General features: G+C 38.6%; 1 protein-coding gene and 1 long non-coding RNA gene across 9 annotated transcripts in view; one reads left to right on the forward strand and one right to left on the reverse strand.

Moving 5' to 3' along the window:
* LOC131195256 (uncharacterized) overlaps positions 1-16,059 on the forward strand; it is a 76,540-nt gene extending 60,481 nt beyond the window's left edge. Inside the window, exons 2-6 of the long non-coding RNA XR_009154388.1 lie at positions 1,273-1,827; positions 5,986-6,025; positions 7,089-7,159; positions 7,585-7,678; positions 8,534-16,059. This is a non-coding gene — a long non-coding RNA (uncharacterized LOC131195256). The remainder of the gene's footprint in view (positions 1-1,272; positions 1,828-5,985; positions 6,026-7,088; positions 7,160-7,584; positions 7,679-8,533) is intronic.
* MLIP (muscular LMNA interacting protein) overlaps positions 1-21,373 on the reverse strand; it is a 101,502-nt gene extending 80,129 nt beyond the window's left edge. For 5 of the 8 annotated variants that reach the window (XM_058176954.1, XM_058176946.1, XM_058176963.1 and 2 more), the window contains exon 1: positions 20,993-21,210. In XM_058176954.1, coding sequence (XP_058032937.1) covers positions 20,993-21,058 — 66 coding nt within the window. In that variant the 5' untranslated portion in view covers positions 21,059-21,210. The other 3 variants (XM_058176996.1, XM_058176973.1, XM_058177012.1) reach the window with 3 other exon arrangements.
* Between the last annotated feature and the right edge of the window lie 1,222 nt (positions 21,374-22,595).

Below are 22,595 nucleotides of genomic sequence, written 5' to 3' on the forward strand. Positions count from 1 at the left end.
GCCCAGCTGTCTGCAAGGAATATAAATCCTTCCATTCCCCCACCATTCCAGTCAAAGCTGAAGAAGCTTCTTGGATGAGAAGCGAAATTCTTCAAAGAAAAACTAGAAAGTCCAGTTGCCTCTTGAAAAAAAGCACCTTTGAGACAACCATGACTTGGATGACTGAGAATCTCCATAGACTTTCAGCACACATTTTCCCAAAGATTTGTTTAGTATCTCTTGATCTTAGACAACAAGCCCATGCCTAAAGTGAACAGGCACCCAGTTCAGAGGTGGTATTCAGCAGGTTCTGACCAGTTCTGGAGAACTGGTAGTGGAAATTTTGAGTAGTTCAGAGAACCACCTCTGACTGGCCCCGCCCCTATCTATTCTCTGCCTCCTGAGTCCCAGCTGACTCAGGAGGAGGAAATGGGGATTTTGCAGTATCCTTCCCCTGCCATGCCCACCAAGCCACGCCCACCACACCATGCCACACCTACCAAGCCACGCCCATAGAAACAGTAGTAAAAAAATTTGAATCCTACCACTGACCCAATTCCCACATACACAGACTTGAAACAGACAGGGAGGAAGGAACTGACTGTGACTGCTACCTTAAACTCATGGAAGAGAAGTAAGATATGCATCTAACAAACAGTAAACAATAAATGGGGCTGGAAATTGTGGACAAGCCAGAGGGCCATCAGGTTAGTGGAAAGCAAATTGCTGCAATGAAATAATGACATTCCAACTTCGCTTTTTTAATCACACAGTGTTGATCTACAAAAGTGTGGTATGACATTGAACTTGTACAGCAATGAAAAGGGGAAAAATGATTTCCAACTCTATGATTCGAGTATATCAAGAGCCCTATATGAGAATCAAATTCTGCTTCTCCAGAAGGCGTCATGTTTCCAGATGAGGACAGGCAAGAAGAGTTTCACTCTTTCTTTAAAAAAAAACACGTTTCGTTGGCGACTTCTAGTGATGGAAAGAGGAGAGAAGTAACATCCCAATACAGATTATATGAGAATATCCAATTCTCCCTATGGAATCAATCGGAAGGGCAGTAGATTTGATGAGATCAATAATATCACATGAACAGAAAAGTATTATTTTCTACCATTATCCTTCCCATTCAATATAACAATAACAATACTGCCCAAGAAGCTGCTGATACAGTTCTACAAAGGAAGTATTGGGCCTGTCATTTGCACCTCTATAACTGTCTGGTTTAGCACAGCAATTTTGGTATAATAGCAAAATAATATTGTTCTCCTCTTTAATTTACAGGATCCCAGTCCTAGGATGGTTTTCGGTTTTCCAGGAACAGGGCTCAAAATAATAAGCTCTTATAAATATATTAGTAAATTAATTGTTGTGGTCCACCAGCACTCTGCGGAGCTGGCAGCGGAGTCAAACAGTGATGAGGCTGAGGAAGAACATGGGCCAGTCCTGGAAGCTGGGGAAGGACCAGATGAGGGCTCTACATTGGAGGCAGAGATGGGGCCAGGGCCATCTGGGAGTGATGTGTGGACTCCGGAGCCTCCAGAGGTTGGCAGTAGTGAGGCAGAGGAACAGGAGGAGCCTGTTCATAATGCACGCATGAGAAGAGCTGCCAGAAGGCAAGAGCAGCTAAAGCAAAGAGGACAACTCGGGAGTAGGGCCAAGAGATGATTGGCTCCTTCCATAAGGCTTAAAAAACCAGCAACGGCATTTGGGATCTTTGTCAGAAAACAACGTTGATAGACTTACTCCTTGTCTTGCTGCATTGATTTCTTGTCGGTGTCTTCTGCTTTTGAACTTTTGCCAAGAAAAGTCTTTGGCAGTTTGCCTAATTAGACCAAGGTTGGTGATAAGACTGAAGATTTGTGTTATGAAGAATTTGTTTTGATTTAGTTTGGACTACGCTGAGAATGAGTTAATTCTCAGCTGTTCTAATAAAGTCTGTTTGTTTTTGAACTGAGTGCATCTACTACTACCTACTTGGGCCTGGGTCATAGCATTAATATAAATATAATCAATATATTAGTAAACTAATATAATAAAAAGTCTGTTGATCTATCTAGGCCAGCATCAGCAGTTATTAATAGCAACGGATCAGGCAGACTTTTTGAGACTATAAAAAGCAGAATATAAGAAAGGGAGATAAAAAGACATGCAAAAATATAAAAGATTCAACTGAAAAGAGGTAAATAACGTGTAAGGTACAAAATTATTCTGTACATCAAAACAAACTTCTTTAGCTTAGTTAACCTTTTTCCAAGATGGAAATCGAATAGACTTTCCAATAAGAATATATCATATCCTTGCATCAAAATTGACTTGCAAGATTGATAGTCTAGGCAAAAAATACAACCAGCTATGCTAGTTCTATCTTTAGAGGTTATCTACCTTTTGAGGAATCATGCAAGTCTGAAAGTGACCGGCCTCCCATCCCTCACTTTTACCCTCTCAAAAACTATGGAGGGCAAAATTTTAAAGGATAATGAATATCCTTTAAAAAAACTAGAAACCCCATAGTTGAAGGGAATAAAAAATGTCCCCCTCAACAATGGAGCCAACGAGTTAGGTCTCTAACTCCAAAGGAACCTAGTGTCAGGATCAAGACCAGAAATAGCTCAGTGAAATTCAACTGAGTTCAACCCTTTATTTATTTCCTTAAATCTATTGACCGAATCTTGCCGAATTCAAACTATAACCTTCTAACTTACTAGATATGACTCTCAGGATATGAGACTATTGTGGGAATTAAAGCTACTATGAAACTTTTTCCTTCTCTCTCATCCAGTTCTGGTCTGCAGTCTCTTGATCCAGGTCTCTTTTTGGGAAAACTCTGTGTTGCCCAAACTCTCTCCCACAGCTCCTTCAGGTGCACATTCCATCAGACTCAGCCCTGGTCACTTAACCAGTTTTTAATAAGGGTTTTTTGGAAGATCATAAGGGATGGAGACAACTTAATTTTGGGAATATTATTCCATAAGGCAGTTGCCACAACAGAGAAGGCATGTGTCTTGGGACCCATCAAATGTAGATCCATAGCTGCAGTTCCCCACAGCACACCTTTAGCATAATTTACTCTGCAAACCCAAAAATATCTCCAGTTCTGCTCTGTCACCACTGAATCATTTTTTCATTCTGAGTTGTGCCTATTTCTCCAGACATCTCCCTGCTTTCTTCAGGGACACTAATTTTTCTGTTGCATTTTTCTTGTTACTTTGCCCTCTGATTCTACCAAACTAATCAGTAGGATTTTGTATTTACTTTTCTACCAATACTGAAAAATAGATAAAACTCTGAGTAGCATTCATTCAGCTAATCAGTTTGCTCTGCTTTTCTTTCATGAGGTCATGCCTCATAATACTGCTGACAGGGGCATGAGCTCACAAAGGAGAAGTAAACTTAAAAATTTTGGGTGGGCTGAGTGAAAACTATTCACCAGAACTTTTTGGTCTGTGTGGGTGCTTTCTTACCGGTAGTTACTGAGGATTGGTTAATTTATTTTGCTTTTATTTCACTTTATTTACATAGTTTAGGTTTGCTTTGCTTTACAATATTTTTTTGTTTTTTATTCATCTATTTACTTCATATTAGATCTATTTACACCTACTATTTATTTATTTATCTTTATTTATATATTTATTTATCATAATTGATCTATTTGTTTATTTAGTTAGGATTAGTTTAGTTTATCTTAGTTCAGGATTAATTTATTTCTATCATGGATATATTCCTGTATTATGCAGGGAAGGCCCTCTTTCAGGTAAGAGACCTTCAGTTTTATTTATTTACTTGTCAACTTGCATGCCTGACTCTAGGATTTAGAGTTCAAAAAGGTAACACGACAGATAACATGACGGAACTATATTAAAATTGGATAATAAAGTAAAATAGGAATTAAAAGGAATTTAGGAATAAGCAAAAGTTATTTGAGAATAATTTCTAGAACAACTTTTGAAGCTGAGCATTTAAAAAATATTTGCACATCTTCTTTCAGGCTGTTTCCTGGTTAATTGACGATATTGTCAATTTAAAGGCATCCACAGGACAGCCTTTCAGAAAAGCTGGGAAACATGGCTCTGTGGCTTTTCTTGGGGTGCACAGAAAAGCACATAGTCATGGGGCTGGCTAGAGCCCTCAAACCCATCTTCCTAGTTAATTTTTAATGTTGCTTGCCTCTTTTAAATGTTATGCAGGGTGTTTGTGTTTTTAATATTTTATTTGTACAGCTCCTTTGGTCCATCTGGGAGGGAAATGGGCAGTTCTTAAATATGAAAAGCAAACAAATAAATAGTGTGTACCAAAGTCTTCTATAAGTGGCCCAGAACCATATCAGAGGAAAGATGGAAAGAAGCTGGCACAGACTGGCTGATTTAATAATATTTGTATACAGCTGACTCCACACAAATACTTGACAATTTATAAACAGCTGCCTAAAATCCATACAATTAGTAGTTGGGAGGCCCAGAGTCACCTTACACTAAAGTAGAGATGGGAGGATCTGAGACTCTGACCATCCTGTCATCAACATTATCTGGGGAGCACTGTCAATTCTTCATACAGCAAGGTTGATATTGGAAGAAGAGGGCCATTATAACATCATTTTAACAGCAGATCAGCTAAAGGCAACTTCAGCTGTCCCCACATCTGGCTAGAGGCAAACTTCAGGTGACGTCATGAGGATTGTTGCTTAACAGTGGTTAACAGTGATTAGTGAGGGTCTTCATGCTTTGGATAGAGGGCTATGAGGATGAACTACCCAATTAGATTCACTCTAACTATTTAAATAAAATTAGCATATGGTGTCCAATGGAACATTTGTTCCTGATAATCTTTTTTCCCATAACTGGGAAATTGCCTTTATGCATCTATTTTATTGACCATCTTAGACCAAAAATGCTAGAGAATTCCTGGAAGCTTGGCACATTAACGAATTGGCAATTAATAGACACATAGACATATGCAACATCTACATACTGTACAAGAGAGACAATTAACAAGCCAAAAAGGAATGAAAAAACCAAAATACCTCCCCACCAGCAATCAACACTCAGACGCGCATAGATTAACACCAAGATTAACGTTAGAACAATAATCAAGAAATAGAGTTAGAAACAATACACTTTCTTTTTTAAAAAATTGTGAATAGAATCTGACAAATTGTGTAGCCTATGGAAATCACACCAATTTCCACACAGACACCCCCCATAAATGAACAAATAAACAAATAAAATCCCAAGCAAATTCAGTTTTAGCTCATATCACATCATCCTAATTTAACTTTACAGAAAGCAATGTATTATGTGCTGCTAACATTTCCAGAAATAAATATATATATATATAATGCAAATCAAATTTTAATATCGTTCCTTCCAGATCCCAGTTCTGAGATAAAATAGTTTCTTAGAAGAATTAGATGGATTATTTGCAAGATTAATATTGTTTTCAATAGTCAATTCGGAGCTACAGGATTTCATTTTTATTCTTACAGATTTTGACAAACAGAGGGAAGGAAAGCAAAATAATTATTCTCAGCAGCTTCATTTGTAGTCAGCCTGTTTGCTGCTAAAAATCCAAATTCACCGTAATTCATCCCAATTACAAATATCAACATTTTCCTTAGAGAAGGCATATATAAATTACTTTGAAAACTAAGATATGAAGATGCTACAATGTAATAGACCAATGTAGTTACCTTCCTTTTCAAAATGTGGCTATATAGCCCAAGAATTTTGCCAGAATTACTGCAAAGTGCTTTAGAACAAATGATCAGAAAGCAGCCAAAGTGCATTGCAACTGGATATGACTCCAGCCAGAAATAAAACTTTTTCCATCATTATCAATCTCTGCAAAATCCAGTGAAGAAGCGTTAAAAGTTGGGGAAGCGTAGCTTGGAAAAGGATGAAGGGAAGACAGGACAGCTTTCTGGGCCTTGTAATTCTTTAATAGCATTTTGATCTCTACTTCAAGAATGAGCTTAATTCACCCTTTGTCTTCTTTTGGCAGTTCTGTCTCCAGAAATATAAGAGGTATCAGAGAGACAAAGGTGAGCAACCAACCATGTTGTTTGTGTGGATACCTGTAGCAGGAGTGGAGATAGAAGAGCACTCCTTCCTCTGCACCAGAGATTTAAAAAACCGTTCCTTCAGAACTATTCTCTTAGGGAGGTGGCTCTGAACTCCCTTTAAGTTATTATTATTATTTTTATGTTATTTATTTTGTCACAACAATATATATAAGCATCACACAAAAAGATTATATAGTATATAAACATATATATGAAGAAATATAAAGAGGTATAAGCATATATATATATATATAAGAAGAAGAAAAAAGAAAAAACAACAGGACAGGAACGGTAGGCACGTTTGTGCGCTTATGCACGCCCCTTATGGTCCTCTTAGGAATGGGGTGAGGTCAATAGTAGAAAGTTTTTGGTTAAAGCTTTTGAGATTATGAGAAGAGACCACAGAGTCAGGTAAAGTATTCCAAGCACTGATGATTCTGTTACAGAAGTCATATTTTCTGCAGTCTAGATTAAAGAGGTTAACATTAAATTTAAATCTATTGGTTGCTCTTGTATTATTGCAATTAAAGCTGAAGTAGTCTTTAACAGGAAGGACATTACAATAGATGATTCTATCAGGTAAACTTAGGTCTTGTCGAAGGCGACGGAGTTCTAAGTTTTCTAAGCCTAGGATTTCAAGTCTGGTGGCATAAGGTATTTTGTTGTTTTCAGAGGAGTGAAGAACTCTTCTTGTAAAATATTTCTGGACACACTCAATTGTACTGATGTCAGAAATGTGGTGAGGGTTCCAGACAGGCGAGCTGTATTCTAGAATTGGTCTAGCAAATGTTTTATATGCTCTGGTTAGTAGTGTGGTGTTTCTGGAAAAGAAGCTACGCAAGATTAGGTTTACATCTCTTAGAGCCTTTTTTGCTATGTAGTTGCAGTGGGCTTTGGCACTTATTGGGGGAAAGAGGCAAAAAGATCTGTTTCCCTGCATTGCATTGTAAATGGACTGTGCCATTTGTAATGACCAGTCTTAATATGTAATGTCTGTCATGAATATTGCGTAATAGCACAAGTGTTTTTCCATAAAATACAGAACAAGAGATGGAAGAGATGAGAAAAAAACATCAGGAAAAGATTGCAGAGAAAAATGCCATAATAAGAGAGGTAAGTAATTCACTTCCCTTACAATCCCGTTTTATTTTATTTATTTTTATTTTATTTTATTTGATTTTTATACCGCCCTTCTCCCGAAGGACTCAGGGCGGTGTACAGGCAAGATAAAACCAGCAATACAAATATACAGGTTAAAATACCATTTAAAAAACTTATTTAAAATTAGCCTGAAATTAAAATTACCGTAAACTAAAAACCCCGTTTAAAAATTAATAAAATTTCACATTAAAAATCCAATTTAAGCCAGCCCCGCGCGAATAAAGAGATGTGTCTTCAGTTCGCGACGGAATGTCCGAAGGTCAGGTATTTGACGTAGACCCGGGGGAAGCTCGTTCCAGAGTGTGGGAGCTTCTCTTTTTGTTTGCTTATTTGTATCCTACGATTGATGAATGTTTCTTATAATTTCTGCATCTTAGCTGGAGGAGGAGAATAAATTCTTCGAAAGTGAAATCAAAAATCTTGTGGAAAAAAACAATTACTTGAAGGAGAAACTCCTCCAAAATCAAGGAAGTGAGTACAATTTCAATTTAACAACAAGCCAGTGCAGTTCTAGGCTGCCTCAAGACTGGAATTGCATCAAAAACAGAAGTGTTTACCAAACTTGTGAGGCCACACATGGAATGCTGCATCCAGTTCTAGTCATCACAATACCCAAAAAATGTTGAGAGTCTAGAAAGAGTCCAGAGAATAGCAACTAAAATGATAAGAGGTCTGGAGGCTAAATTCTACGATGATCAGTTAAGGGAGCCTATCAAAGAGAAAGATTAGGGGTGACGTGATAGCTGTCTTCCAGTACTTGAGGGGGAGTCATACAAATGGCGGGGGTTTGACATATTCTGAAAAGCATCTAAGAGCTAGACAAGAAGCAATGCCTGGAAGCTCTTTAATGAGATCCTATCTGGAAGTAAGAAATTTCCAGACAGTGAGAAGAATGAATCGATGGAATAGCTTGATATAGAAATAGAATATAGATAGTGTGTCTTGATATGCTGAACTGAATTTTGGAACAATTCAGTTCAGCATATCAAGACACGCTATCTATATTCTATTCCAATATTCTATCTATATTGATTCCAAAACCAAATGTGATGAAAAAACTTGCTAATATTCTAATATTCTCCCTACTACTTTCCACCAAAAGGTTATTCAGCAGCTTTAATTATTGTCTATTTCAATGTGGCTACTTTTGATTGGAAAAAATGCTATTTAATAAATAATTTAATGTGTTAGTTTTTAAATTAAAATATGTATATATTTTTTTCAGAAAAGGAACATATAGTTTCTCTTCAAATACAGTCTTCAAATATAGATAGGATTGAGCTAATGCGATTCTGTTCTAATTTACTTGTTTTTAATCCATTTCAGTGAATACGTCAACTTGAAAGACAACCTGCAGTCCTTTTTTGAGACTCCCTCCGCTCTTTGATTAACCCAATCTGGAACAACCAGAAGTGGCTAAATTGCTGTGGCTAAGAAATGCTTTCACATGTCATTGCCCTTTACACCTCTTCACTTAACAACAGCAATGGCAATCGGCCCCAATTTAGTCCCAATTGAAGTCATAACATGATGACAACCTTTATCATGAATATTCTCCATCAAATATGCTCCTGAAGCTCCTTCTATGATCAGGGCCTTGACAAGGCGAAGGGGCTCATGTGGTAAATGAAATCATGGGCTATGTCATCGGACATGTATGTGTCCAGACGGGCCACCCCAGGTGAACAGGCCATGATGGATACCCCAGACTCACGGCGATCTGCCAACCTGCATTGAACTAGCGTGGCAGATTACAGCTTATTCCTCAAACATGTCAATACAACTTCAGAAATGCTTCTCATTTCCCAGAGGCCCTAAGGAAACTACCCACAGCAGCAGGAAGACCTGTCTGATGGCAGAATGGATGCTAAGGATCACTGGGCTAAATCAGGCAACCAAAAGTTGAAAGACTCCATAGTAAAATTTGAACATATATCGGACATAGTAGCCCAATGCATCATTCAATTGAACAAAAAATATAAACTTCAAATCATCCACACTTATGCGCCAATAATAAGCTGTAGTGACGATGAGGTCGAAGAGTTTTTCAATGCTGTGGCCCGGCTTCAAGACAAAGAAAAATGCCAATACAAAATACTAATGGGTGCTTTAATGCACGAATAGGAAGAACAACAACTGGAGAAATGCAATTTCCCCTTATGGAAATGATGAATGAGATAATAGACAGAGCTTTATATCATGAACTCTTTTTATAAGAAAAAAGCTAGCAGAAAATGGTCATGGAAGAGTCATCTGGGTAGACAAGTGAAATTGAGTGCATCATGTCAAGTGATAAAAACACATTCTGCAATTGTACTGTCATCAATCGCTTCACATTGAAAGTGACCATAGAATTGTACGAATTCTATGACGAAAACAGTATATGAAAATGATATAGACGTCACAAAAAATAAAAATAAAGAGTAATCAGCTGTCAGAGAAACGCAGCAATTTTGAGATTAATTTATGAAATTGCTTTATTCTATTGCAAAATTTGGAAAAGATAAACATTATGGACGAAAATGAAGAAATAGCCCAAAGTGTCCTGAATCTGCTATATCTATAGCACTGCTGGAAAAAGACTTTGTACAATCTAAAATCTCTAGTGAAATTATTGATTTAATGAAAAAAAAAGACAGATAATGAAGAATACTGCAAGTTTCACTAATAAACTGGAGCACTTTGAACTTTGCAAGACCCTAAGAAAACGTATCCAAGTAGAAACACATCAGCAGTCAACATGCAGCTTATGGGGAAAAAAGGGATTAATAAAGCAAAATGCAAGCTTACAAATATTATGAAGAAGGCTTTTGCATTAAAACGTGAAGATGGTTCTGTGTGTAGAACAAGACAAGAGATGTTAGAAATAATTGGAGAATTCTATTCAGAGCCATACAACGTTCAAGATCATTGAAAAGTAACAACACCCACAAAAGAGGAAATGCCAGCTATCCTAGTAGAGGCGGTATCAAGTGCCATAAAATCAATGAATAATGGCAAAACTTCAGGAAATGACTATATTACAGTTGAAATGTTGAAAGCTGGTGGCCACAGTTTACACAAGCTGCTAGCAAAACTGTAATCGAGATGCCTCAGGGAAGAAAAGATACCTGATGCATGGAGAAATGCTGAAGTCATTCTTATACACAAGAAAAGGGCCCAAGATTATTTTTAAAACTATTGCTTAATAAGCCTTCTTTCAGCTATCTACAAGATTTTCACCATGATAATAGCCATGATAATAGAACGTTAAATGATGCACAGCCAAAGGAGCCAACAGGGTTCAGTAGTGGTTACACCACAATGAATCTCCGGCAAATACCACCTCTGGCTGGCCCCAGAGTGGGGTTGGAATGGAGATTTTGCAGCATCCTTCCCCTGCCACACTCACCAAGCCACACCCACCAAGCCACACCACGCCCACCAGGCCACGCCCACAGAATCAGTAAATAAATTTGGATTTCACTACTGGAAATACCATCTTGATACAAGGAAGATTATGGTACCACTGGAAATAACAAAGCAGTAAATAACACTATAGCCAAAAAGATCAGCAGATACAAAGCTCAAATTGCAAATTATAGTCAAACTTCCTATTCCAACCAGAAACGTTTCTACCAGTGGTGGGTTTTAAAAATTTTTACTACCGGTTCTGTGGGTATGTCTTGGTGGGCGTGGCAGGGGAAGGATACTGTAAAAACTCCATTTCCTCCCAATCAGCTGGGACTTGGGAGGCAGAGAATAGATGGGGGTGGGGCCAGTCAGAATTTTTACTACTGGTTCTCCAAACTACTCAAAATTTCCACTACCGGCTCTCCAGAACTGGTCAGAACCTGCTGAAACCCACCTCTGGTTTCTACCAATCCATCAATGGAGAGACTGGAGTGAATCAATCAGTATCTGACAAAGAAGAAACAGTGCAGTTCTGGGTGCAGATATAGGATAACCCAAAGAAGTACAACAAGGATGCAGCTTGGTTAAAGGAGGTGAATAAAAAAAATTAAAAGTTCAAATGAAAGAACTTGTAATAACAGCAGAAATGATAGAGAAAAGAGCAAGGAAGATCGAGAATTAGCCAGCACCACATTCAGATGAACAGCATGGTTTTTGGTTGAAACGTTTAAAATAAAATCTCTGTTCAACACTGTCCATATGTACAACCAAAATATTGCAATGGAATTTGGACTGGCTGAATATGCCATGCTTACTATGAAATGGGAAAAAACAGTGAAAACTGACAAAATCAAGAAAACCTATGGAATAATATCAAATGTATGGATGAAAGCAATCACTATAAATACCTGGTCATCCTTCAAGCTGACAACATCAAGTACAATGAAGTAAAAAAAAAAGGTTAGAAAGGATACATCAAGTAAGTGAACAAGATCTTAAAATCCAAACTCATGGAACACTTGGTTAACTAAGACTTGCACCAAGTGTCAAAAATTATTTTTAAAAGCTTCTTTCAACGTATAAAAATAAGAAAAAGGTCAAGGAACAGTCGTCTACTGGGAGAACATGGCAAAGAGGAGATGGGTTGCAGGGTGAAAGCAGAACTGTTTAATTATTTCTTTGCTTCTGTCTTTACACAAAAAGAAAAAAAAATAGTCCAACTTATCAAAAGCAGTATTGTAAAAGACAATATAGGATTATAGGATTGTCAAACTTGACAAGGAAATGGTAAGAGAACACCCATCAACTCTAGATGTGTTCAGTTCACAGTCAGATGAATAATGTCTTTCCCATTAAAAATATGGCGAGATATGGCAAAATAATAGATATGATTTACAGATAATAGATATGTGTAACAGATTTACACATACCAACTCAGTCATCGCCTGAGTTAAAGGGACAGTGTTGGAGTTCCTCAACATTTCAAGAAAAATGGGCTTTAGGACTCACAGCTGCTGACTGAGTAACCAGGGCCAGCAGCCTTGCCAGAAATAAATCAAACTGTAAAGGCAAACCAGGCAGGAAAAGAAGGCAGCACAGCTATTGAATTATTGCTGTTGTTTTTAATCAGAATTTTCATACAGATTTTTAAAAATTGAGGATTGAGGATCATTTTTCCCAACAAAGAGGTGAGACCTATGAAGTGCATGTGCATTCCTGCTTATCTATCCATGACTGCCTCATTGAATGAAGACGTACAAGGCAACAAAGCTGCTCACTCTGGATTTTACTTTTTTTTTCTTTATTATGGTCACAGTTCAGCAAAGGATTTGACTTTAGAGAAGTCCAGCTGTTTTTCAGACCATCTATAGTTGCTCTAAGATCTGGCAACTCTACTGACTTTTCCGCAAGGAGAAGAAAACGACAGGAGAAATAGCCCTTTCTGCTTTCCGACACCGAGTGAGAATTTCTTATTGACAAATTGATATGCTACTTTGTGCTCACAAAGAGTGCTCAGGGCAACTGTTTATACAAGTTAAAACTGAACTAAAAATTGAAAACTCTATGTAATAAAAAAAACAGGAAAACATTCAGGGCATCTCTAATTTCATTACTGTTTATTCCCCTCTGTCAAGTCTGCCCTAATGTACAGCAAGCCGAATCTTTAGTGTAAATAAAAAGGTTGCGAACATTATTTCTCATTTCCTCCCTCCTCTCCCCAAAAGGCAAGTATTTCATAAGAACTGAATAGCTTCATCTTATCCAATTGCTAGAAGTAAACCACAGTGGTATTTACTGTAGTTGTTAAATGAAAAATATACTTCTTTAAGGAAAAGTAAGAGCCACATAGGACCTCTATAAGTATTGTATCAGGGGTCGCATGTCAAAGGTGGGACAAGGCCAAAAAGATTTTTTTAAAGTCTAAATTAATTATTTTAAATTAGATTAACAATGAATTAATAAATTACATTGATTCAGCTCCATAAGGTAGTCCTCGACTTACGACCATAATGGAACCCAACATTTGCATTGCTCATTCACATGACCATGGGGATGTTGCAACACTCATAAATGTGAAAACTGGTCATAAGTTACTTTTTTCAGTATTGTAACTTCAAACAGTCGCTAAATGGAAGTGGAGAACTACCAGTATATAATACTTTTTTCTTCATTTATTGCCTGAAAACCATTTGGAGGGGTACATGATTCTGGCCCTCAAAAGATGCTCCATAACTTAATTTGCAAGAGGGCAGAGAAGAGCAACAAAGATGATTAGGCGACTGGAGGCTAAAACATATGAAGAACGATTGCAGGAACTGGGTATGTCTAGTTTAATGAAAAGAAGAACGAGGGGTAACATGATAGCAGTGTTCCAATATCTCAGGGGCTCCCAAAGAGGGAGTCAAGCTATTCTCCAAAGCACCTGGGGGCAGAACAAGAAGCAACGGGTGGAAACTAATCAAGGAAAGAAGCAACCTAGAACTAAAGAAAGATTTCCTGAGAGTTAGAACAATTAATCAGTGGAACAACTTGCCTCCAGAAGTTGTGAATGCTCCAACACTGAAAGTTTTTAAAAAGATGTTGGATAACCATTTGTCTGAAGTGGCGTAGGGTTTCCTGCCTAAGCAGGGGGTTGGACTAGAAGGCCTCCAAGGTCCCTTCCAACACTGTTATTCTATTCTATTCTATTCTATTCTATTAGCTTAGCTGTAACAACTAATAAAGGAATGATTGTTTTTTTTATTGTTTTTTTTCATAACATGACATACAAAAGCATATATTGAAAGGAAACAATAGGACAGGAACGGTAGGCACTTTTGTGCACTTATGCATGCCCCTTATAGTCCTCTTAGGAATGGGGTGAGGTCAATGGTAGACAGTTTTTGGTTAAAGCTTTTAGGAGTTGGAGAGGAGACCACAGAGTCAGGTAGTGTATTCCAAGCATTAACAACTCTGTTACTGAAGTCGTATTTTCTGCAATCAAGATTGAAGCGGTTGACATTAAATTTGAATCTATTGTTTGCTCTTGTATTATTGCTATTGAAGCTGAAGAAGTCTTTAACAGGAAGGACATTGCAATAGATGATTCTGTGTGTTAAACACAGGTCTTGTCGGAGTCGGAGGAGTTCTAAGTTTTCTAATCCCAGGATTTCAAGTCTGGTGGCATAAGGTATTTTGTTGTTTACAGAGGAGCGGAGAACTCTTCTTGTAAAATATTTTTGGACTCGTTCAATTGTATTAATGTCAGAGATGTGGTATGGGTTCCAGACAGATGAGCTGTATTCAAGAATGGGTCTGGCAAATGTTTTGAATGCTCTGGTTAGTAGTGTAGAGTTTTTGGAAAAGAAGCTACGCAGAATTAGGTTTACAACTCTTAGAGCCTTTTTTGCTATATAGTTGCAGGCTTTGGCACTTAGATCATTTGATATGAAAACTCCAAGGTCCTTAACGGGGGGGGGGCATCTGTAAGATAATGTTCATTAAGCTTGTACTTAGTGTTTGGGTTCTTTTTTCCAATATGTAAGACAGCATTTGCTGGTTGAGATTTGGAGTTGCCAAGTTTTAGACCAATCGGATACAAAATCAAGGTCTTTTTGAAGGGTAATACTATTGTTGGTGGTGTTAAATAGTTTGACATCGTCAGCAAAGAGAACACAATAACTTGAGATATGGTCACAGAGATCATTTATGTATAGTATGAATAGCGTTGGTCCAAGAACGCTACCTTGAGGAACGCCACTTTTGACAGGGACAGGATTTGATAGAGCATTGCCAATTTTGACCATTTGTTGTCTGTTTGAAAGGAAAGCGGTTATCCAATTGTGAAGAGGTCCTGAAATGCCGTAGGATTTTAGTTTTAGGAGAAGTTTATCGTGTACTACTGAGTCGAAAGCTTTGCAGAAGTCTATGTAGATTGCATCTATTGCTTTGCCTTGATCAAGATTAGTAGTCCATATGTTTTTGCAGTGGAGAAGTTGTAAATTACATGATAATTTTTTTCTGAAACTAAATTGTTTATTAGAGAGTAGGTTGTTTGTTTCTAGGTAGAGGGTAATGGATTGGTTGATGATAGATTCCATTACTTTGCAGGTGACCCAGCATAGAGAGATTGGTCTGTAATTTTCAACTAGACTGGGAACTCCTTTTTTGAAGATAGGCTGTATGGGGCATTTTAGGTCTCTGTTAAATTAAAGCCCAGAGCCTCTCAAGGATCATTTCTACAATAGTGATTTTTAGTGCCTTATACAATCACTCAGCCCTCACAGAGGTAATATAAAGCCAGCTTTTTTGGTTGATATATTGTCAGAATGACAACTAGCTATACGGTGCTGTAAGTTACAAGTGTAAAAATTGCTAAAGCCCAACATATAAAACCAGTTACATAAACTGATTTTACATCAAAGGTGTCAATGGCTGATCTTTTCTTGGGAATAAATTAGTATTAAAATAACTCAAAATCTGATGTCTCAATGACAAGGTTGTTTGTTTGTTTTTTGTCTCAAACATCAAATGTTCAGGGGGGATGATAAAGAGAACATTCATTTGTACAGACGCTAGAGCTAAATGTAAATATGGATATAATTATTTCAAGTTTTCATCAAGTCTTCTGCCTTGTTCCACCACTACCTCAAAAACTAATATGGAATTCAACTTCATGAACTTCAAATTGTCAGGAAGTCTTTTTTGGCAATGGGAGACAGGAAAAGCAGCTAATATATAAACTGAAGAGTCAAGCTATTCTAGGATCATCTGGTCTATGTCTGTCTACCTAAATCTGTTAGCATACATGTTGGAATGTATTTTGTATTGCAACAACTACAGCCAACCAGTAGATGGCAGTGTTTTTATGTTTGCATCTATGGTTATACTCTATGTCCTTTTTTGTTCTGAGGAAAGTTTTCTGTTACAGTTAAAACCGTTAAGGACCAAGGCCTGCGGTGACTGGACACTTTATTTCGTTCTGTAGGGCTATATAAACAGAATTTCTAACAAAAATCATGTCGTGTCTTCCTTGGAGGAGGTGGGGAAGGGATGCCTTTTAGGTTACTTGATTTGATGCAGTAATCGCATGTGATTTTTCACTGCTATCATATTGCTATCGGTTCAGTTAACTTAACTTAAAAGGGACCTGCTGAACCAGGCCAACCAGATACACTCAGGAAGGGAACGTAAAAATTGTTGCTCTACAGTGATTCGGTTTTGCAGTTATAGTAACAGAGTTGGAAGGGACTTTGGAGGTCATCTAGTCCAACCCCCTGCTCACGCAGACCTATATTAGGGCTTCGAACTGTTGAACTGCCGACCTTTCTTTCTGCCACCTAGCCAGGCTTCTTTTATGGTGATTATGATTCAGCTGAAAAATCGGGCTGGATTCACCCATCATGTTAAACTGCAATGTGGTTGGATTTGGATGAGCCAACTGTGGTTTATTCATCACACACAGCTAAAGCCATGGCTTAGCGCGATCCCTGAGAGAGGCTAAAGTAAACCTGATGGACTTGGTTTGGATACAAATCATATTTCAGAACGACACTCGTGGGCTTAACAGAACTGAGCAAAGGCAATCAAATATGTGAGAAAAAACATCCCATTTTCACCAGTGGCTCACTGGATGTCATCTACCTATGAACAGATATATTATAAGTTTCTAGATTTGAACTGCACCAAGCATTGACCCCGAATTGCAGTCAGTCATTAATTAGGGGGAAATGGCTATTTTATAAATATGCAGAAAGCAAGCATATTGGCATAGCACTTAGCACTTAGACTTATATATTGCTTCACAGTGCTTTTACAGCCCTCTCTAAGCAGTTTAGAGAGTCAGCATATTTCCCCCAACAATCTGGCTCTGCATTTTACCAACCTCGGAAGGATGGGAGGCTGAGTCAGCCTTGAGCCTGGTGAGATTCAAACTGCCAAACTGCGGGCAGCAGGTGATCAGCAGAAATAGCCTGCAGTACTGCACTCTAACCACTGCGCCACCTTGGCGCTTGATTAACTTGAATTAAAGTGAATCCGTTAAATTAACGTTTCATTTTTGTCCTGGTCTCACCCAAGTCTTTGTTCTGGAAGCTTCCTCCTTTGGGAGAGCAGCTTCGAAGGTCAACGGTTGTCCAAATCGTAAAGAAATGGTGGGTTCTTCTGCTGCTGATTTACAGCAAACAAAGTAATATATTTATAGCAGGCTACCCTGCTAGTAGTTACACATTTAGGCAAATAATGCTGACCATACATTTTAAGCAACTTGGATGGATGTATTGGTGTCCTTGATATTCTGCACCTTTTGGTCCCAATCCAGAGATTTGTTCCACGAAGAAATGTGTGCTTTGAATGAAAGGTATGTATCAGTTTGCCCAGCAGATCAACATTACAAACGCCTTACTACTCCCTTTTTGTGGTGGCGCCCAACAGCCATGTTGTCTTGAATGTTTAGGAGAGATGTGCCAGACAGAAACTTTATCTCCAACCAAAGCCTGCTTCAGTTCCTCCCTCGGGCATCCTAGGGAGCCCAACCCAGTTAGTTAGTCATGTGAAAATGCAGGGCAAAGAAAAGATGGGAAATAGTTTCACTGCATTCACTGGATGCCACAAATGTAGTGGTACTTTCATATTTAACCCTTCTTTTACTCCAACTTCTACTGGAGAAGTTCAGTTGCAAAAATATTCAAACCTGGAAATTATTGACCCAGCACTTGCAGTCGTGACCCAAAGTTTGTTTAGAATCAAAAGGGCAATTCGAATGGGAAGCACTCATTTGGCAGCAAATGTAAAAGTAGTCCTCGACTTACCATCATTTATTTAGTGACTGTTTGAAGTTACAACAGCACTGAAAAAAGCGACTTAGGACCGTTTTTCACACTTATGACCATTGCAGCATCCCCATGCTCATGTGATCAAAATTTGGATGCTTGGCAACTGTATTTATCACAGTTGCAGTGTCCTGGGGTCATGTGATCACCTTTTGCGACCTTCTGATAAGCAAAGTCAATGGGGAAGCCAGATACATTAACAACCATGCTACTAGCTCAACAACGGCAGTGATTCAGTGCAACAAGAAAGGCTGTGAAATGGGGCAAACCTCACTTAACAACTGTCTCACTTAGCAACAGAAATGTTTAGCTTAATTGTATTAGTAAGTCAAGGTCTGCCTGTAGAAGAAATCACTGGTTCAACATCTGGGTGTGTGCTTTTTCCCCTGACCTCTGTTGAGCAGAGAGACCTGCAGGGAGGCTAAATGTCAAGTGCAGAAACAAAGATAAGATCATAGCATTTCTACTGGAGAAAACCCAAATGGAGAATGGTGTTTGCTGTCTCTTAAGACAACTCACACCAGTAGTGGGATTCAAATCCCATCACTACTGTTTCGCTTGTGGGCGCGCCTGCATTCATGCGCCAATGCTTCTGCACATACGCAGAGACATCTGGGCAGTTGGAGGAAGCCTCCCGCCACTGCCGCTACTGGTTCACCTGATCCGGGAAGAACCGGTAGCAACCCATCACTGACTCATACTATCAGCCATTAGGGAGTTATGACAGCAGAAGCTGCCTGCCACAGATGAGTTCCTAATTATCCAAAAGAGATTTAAATATCACAATTAATTTCCCTGGAGGGTGAGATGCATCAGGATTGACAAAGAGAATCAGTCGTTAGAACAGATAAAGGACTCTTTGAATTAATATTCAGACTGAACATTCACGGTGCACAACTCTGCTTGTTTGTTCAAAAATGTCAACCGCTAGTGTGTTTGGAATGCTAATTTCTGGCAATTGTCCTGAATCCTGATTTAGTATAGAAAGGTCAAAATGCAATGTAATCCATTTGTGAAATAATAATTTGTACACCACCTTCCACTCCACCCCTGGAAAAAAGGATAACCTATTACACCGAGTAACAAGAATTCTTAAATAATTAATAAGATAACAGTTTTCAAAGGCTGATGAGAATACACACCTCAAAATATGTCAGTTTTGTAGTCTTTGAGTTTTAATGATCAATAGGAACTCTTGATATTCTCTAATATCTCTGGGGGAAACTGAACCAGTAGTTTTATGTATGGTAGTAATGATAGAATCTCATCAGAAAAAGCCACATTTCATGAAAGGGCTGCAATTGCCTCCAATTCCACAAACAGAAAACAATCTCACTGGCAATTGCATCTTTCTATTTCAGCAGTAGGACAGTGTCCTTAAGAACACCTGACAGGGGAAGTTTATCTTACAGGATGCAGGACTGATCACGATTGCCCGAAATGGCTACACTGCAACTCTGAGGACAAGGGATTCGGTCTCTCAGAGTCCCTGATGTTGTCCTAAGACAAACCAGAATAGCAGTTTCAGGCAATCGTAATCAGTCCTACATCCTGTAAGGTAGACTTCCCCTGTCAGGTGTTGTTAAGGTCACTGTCCTTCTGCTGAAATAGAAAGAAAAATTCAAATGCCAGTGAGATTGCTTTCTATTTGTGGAATTGGGGACAGGGGATGGGTGGGGGGGAAATGCCTTCTCTTTTGGCCAAGAGAGCAACATGTTTATCTACTGTCCTTGGTTGAATTTTGAAAGGAACCATGTCTGTACCCAACGCCCAATTATCATTAGCATGCTCAGTAATCTTAGTCTAACATCATGCGGGCATTATTATTTGTTTCTTAACATGATCTCTCGGCCTACATGATTACATATACTAAGCTGGGCAGAATGGAGATTCAGTTGTTTATAATGCTAGGAATCTATCTGCATCATTTCAAGTAGAAACTTAAAATGTCCGACCTGTGAAAAGAACAGAGTGACTGCCACAGACAAGGTGGCAGAGAGCTGCAAGGAAAGTTCTTAAAGGCTGGTTCACATGTGCATTTCCCTTATTTTCGTTCTAATGCATTAAAGGCCAGCCCCACCATTAGGTAAAATACAGTACAGATAGTCCTCAACTTACAATATTCATTTAGTGACAGTTCAAAATTACAACTACAACATTTAACAGTTGAGGAGGAAGCTTTCGACATATGAGGAACAGATGTAAAGCGGCCCACTTCAGTTTTCATATTTTCTCCAATATTTAAATTGTTAAAGTCTATTAAAAAGTCTATTAAAAGTATTGAAATAGGAACAACAGTTTTGCTAGCATATAAATTCTAAAAAGAGCAGTCCAGGATTACCATCAAGTACGCAAAAACCTGAGCAACCAGTAGGTGGCAGTACAGTTGTTTATCTGACATTTGCTACCATCTAGCGTTGTGTGGAGTTTTGCAGCCCAGACATCAAGGCAGACAGTTCTGTTTATAACAGAAAACCGATAACTCTAGTACTCTTATTATTATGACATTCTTATTTAAGTATGTGATACTATTTCTAATTTGTCATTCAATATGAGTGATTTCAAGGTTCCCCCCCCCTCTCTCTCTCTCATACAGCTTATCAATTTCCAGTGCCAGGAATAACATGGAGCCTCTATGCCCCTGAGAATAACAATAATCCGCCCAAACAAATTCTATCTTTTCACTGAAGTTGTAATCAGGAAGTAGCATAAACAAATGAAACAGGGCTTTTTGTTGGCTGCTTCTTCCATGATTCTCTTTCTCGTACCCATTTGTACAACACTGAGCATACTGTAAGATTTAGTAAACTATAGAATTGTTTTATTTTTAGACAACACTACACACCGAGCATCAGCAGATCCAGGATTTATCATCTGAAAAATTCATAGCCAGGGAAATATTGATTATGAAGTTCCTTAATTCCTGCTGAAAGTTTATAGCATAATTAATTTCAGCACCCCATGGCTGAACCTATTGATCATTAAGGTCACTGGAGGAAATATGAAAATAGTAACTAACTTTTCCTCCCAGCCTCTAATATCTTAATATTGCATAATAATGCTAAGGAAAATTGCATCCTACCTTCAGCTTCTCTTGGGATAACATGCCTTTTACTGAAGAGACTCTATTACATTTTTCTATCTCCATTTCCCAGCAAGAGGAAGATTTAAATCCCAAAAAGAAGGAGCTTAGCTGGTTAGGTGTTAGAAACCATGACTGCCCACACTCGAGTGGTGAGACTGGACTGGATCAGAATGCCTGGGTGATAATTTCTTCCCAGCAAGAGTTTCCATTTATAGCTTTAGAAAACTCACAAACAGGGGTCCTCTGGCAGGAAGACGAGACTCGGGCTTCAGATAACATTCATTGCCCTGTTGGCACCGAACCCGTTGAAGCCCAGCATAATTTTGGTTATCTGGCGTTCATGCCACTACTTTTACTGGAACTTCCTCCGAGAAGTTGGAAGGAATTAGGAGACGGGAGCCTGAGCTAAAAGTCCACGGTCAATCACCTGTCACTTTGAGTCATCTTTCACTCACTTTCTCTTAATCCTCTCCAGTGTTGTTGTCATGGCATGACTATAACTCAGAGGGACATCACATTGCAGTTCCCACCATCACTGCACACACACAATAGATGGTGTCACAAAAGACCCCCCCTTCCAATCCTTTTTAAAAGTTCAACATTTGAAGGTCAATAGTCTGGGGATTTGTGGTAAAAGAGGATGGAAATATCATCCTTAACCCAGCAGTTCTTTGCACAGATGTGCAAATCTCTGAATTCCTTTTGTGACTGTAAATGGTGACTTAAGCACCAATTTCGGACTGTCCTCCAGAGACACCTGCAGAAAAGAAATACATTTGGATCCGAATATGGATTGTGCCAGCTTCTATTCCCTGCTGAATCTAGAGCAGTGTTTTTCAACCTGGCAACTATAAGATGAGTGGACTTCAACGTTTGTTTCTGTACGATTTTATCTTGGCTGTAAACCGCCCTGAGTCTTCGGAGAAGGGCAGTATAGAATGTGATAAATAAATAAATAAAATAAATAAAACTCCCAGATTTCCCCAGCCAGCAAGCCCTACCTCCCCCATGTGTTAAAAAAATGGGGGGGACGGGATATGAAAAGAATCCCTCCCTTCACATCTTGCAACATTGCAAAACTACCCTCTGACAAACAGATGGACTGTAATCTACCACCTGAGGCAACTTTTATTACAGAAAAGTAGAGGCATTCTCCAAAATTTCTGCCATTTCAGCAATTTTGTCCATGTGCATGGATTGCTTGCAGTTGGTTGCAAATCTTCCACAAGCAATAGCAATAGCACTTCGACTTATATACCGCTCCATAGTGCTTTAAAGCTCTCTCTAAGTGGTTTACAGAGTCTGAGGAATGGAAGCAAAGTAATTTAAATGCCTCTAGGGGAAGAGAGTCACATTCCATTCTCAAAGCTGCTTTCTCCAGTGATGTAGCTAGATAAACAAGCAAGCTATGTTTGCACACAGAAGTGTATGACTGATTGCAATCTCAAGGTATTAATTGCTCAATGAGATGGCCTCCAAGAATGGAAAGAAATCAGAGCAACATCTAGAAACAGAAAAAGTGTGGCTGGAAATGCTCAGAATCTGGTCCTTTAGGTCTATTTTGATAGTTAAATTTCCATTCCTCCCTATTACGGTTTCA

The sequence above is a fragment of the Ahaetulla prasina genome, chromosome 1, assembly GCF_028640845.1.
Source record: "Ahaetulla prasina isolate Xishuangbanna chromosome 1, ASM2864084v1, whole genome shotgun sequence".
Lineage (NCBI taxonomy): Eukaryota > Metazoa > Chordata > Lepidosauria > Squamata > Colubridae > Ahaetulla > Ahaetulla prasina.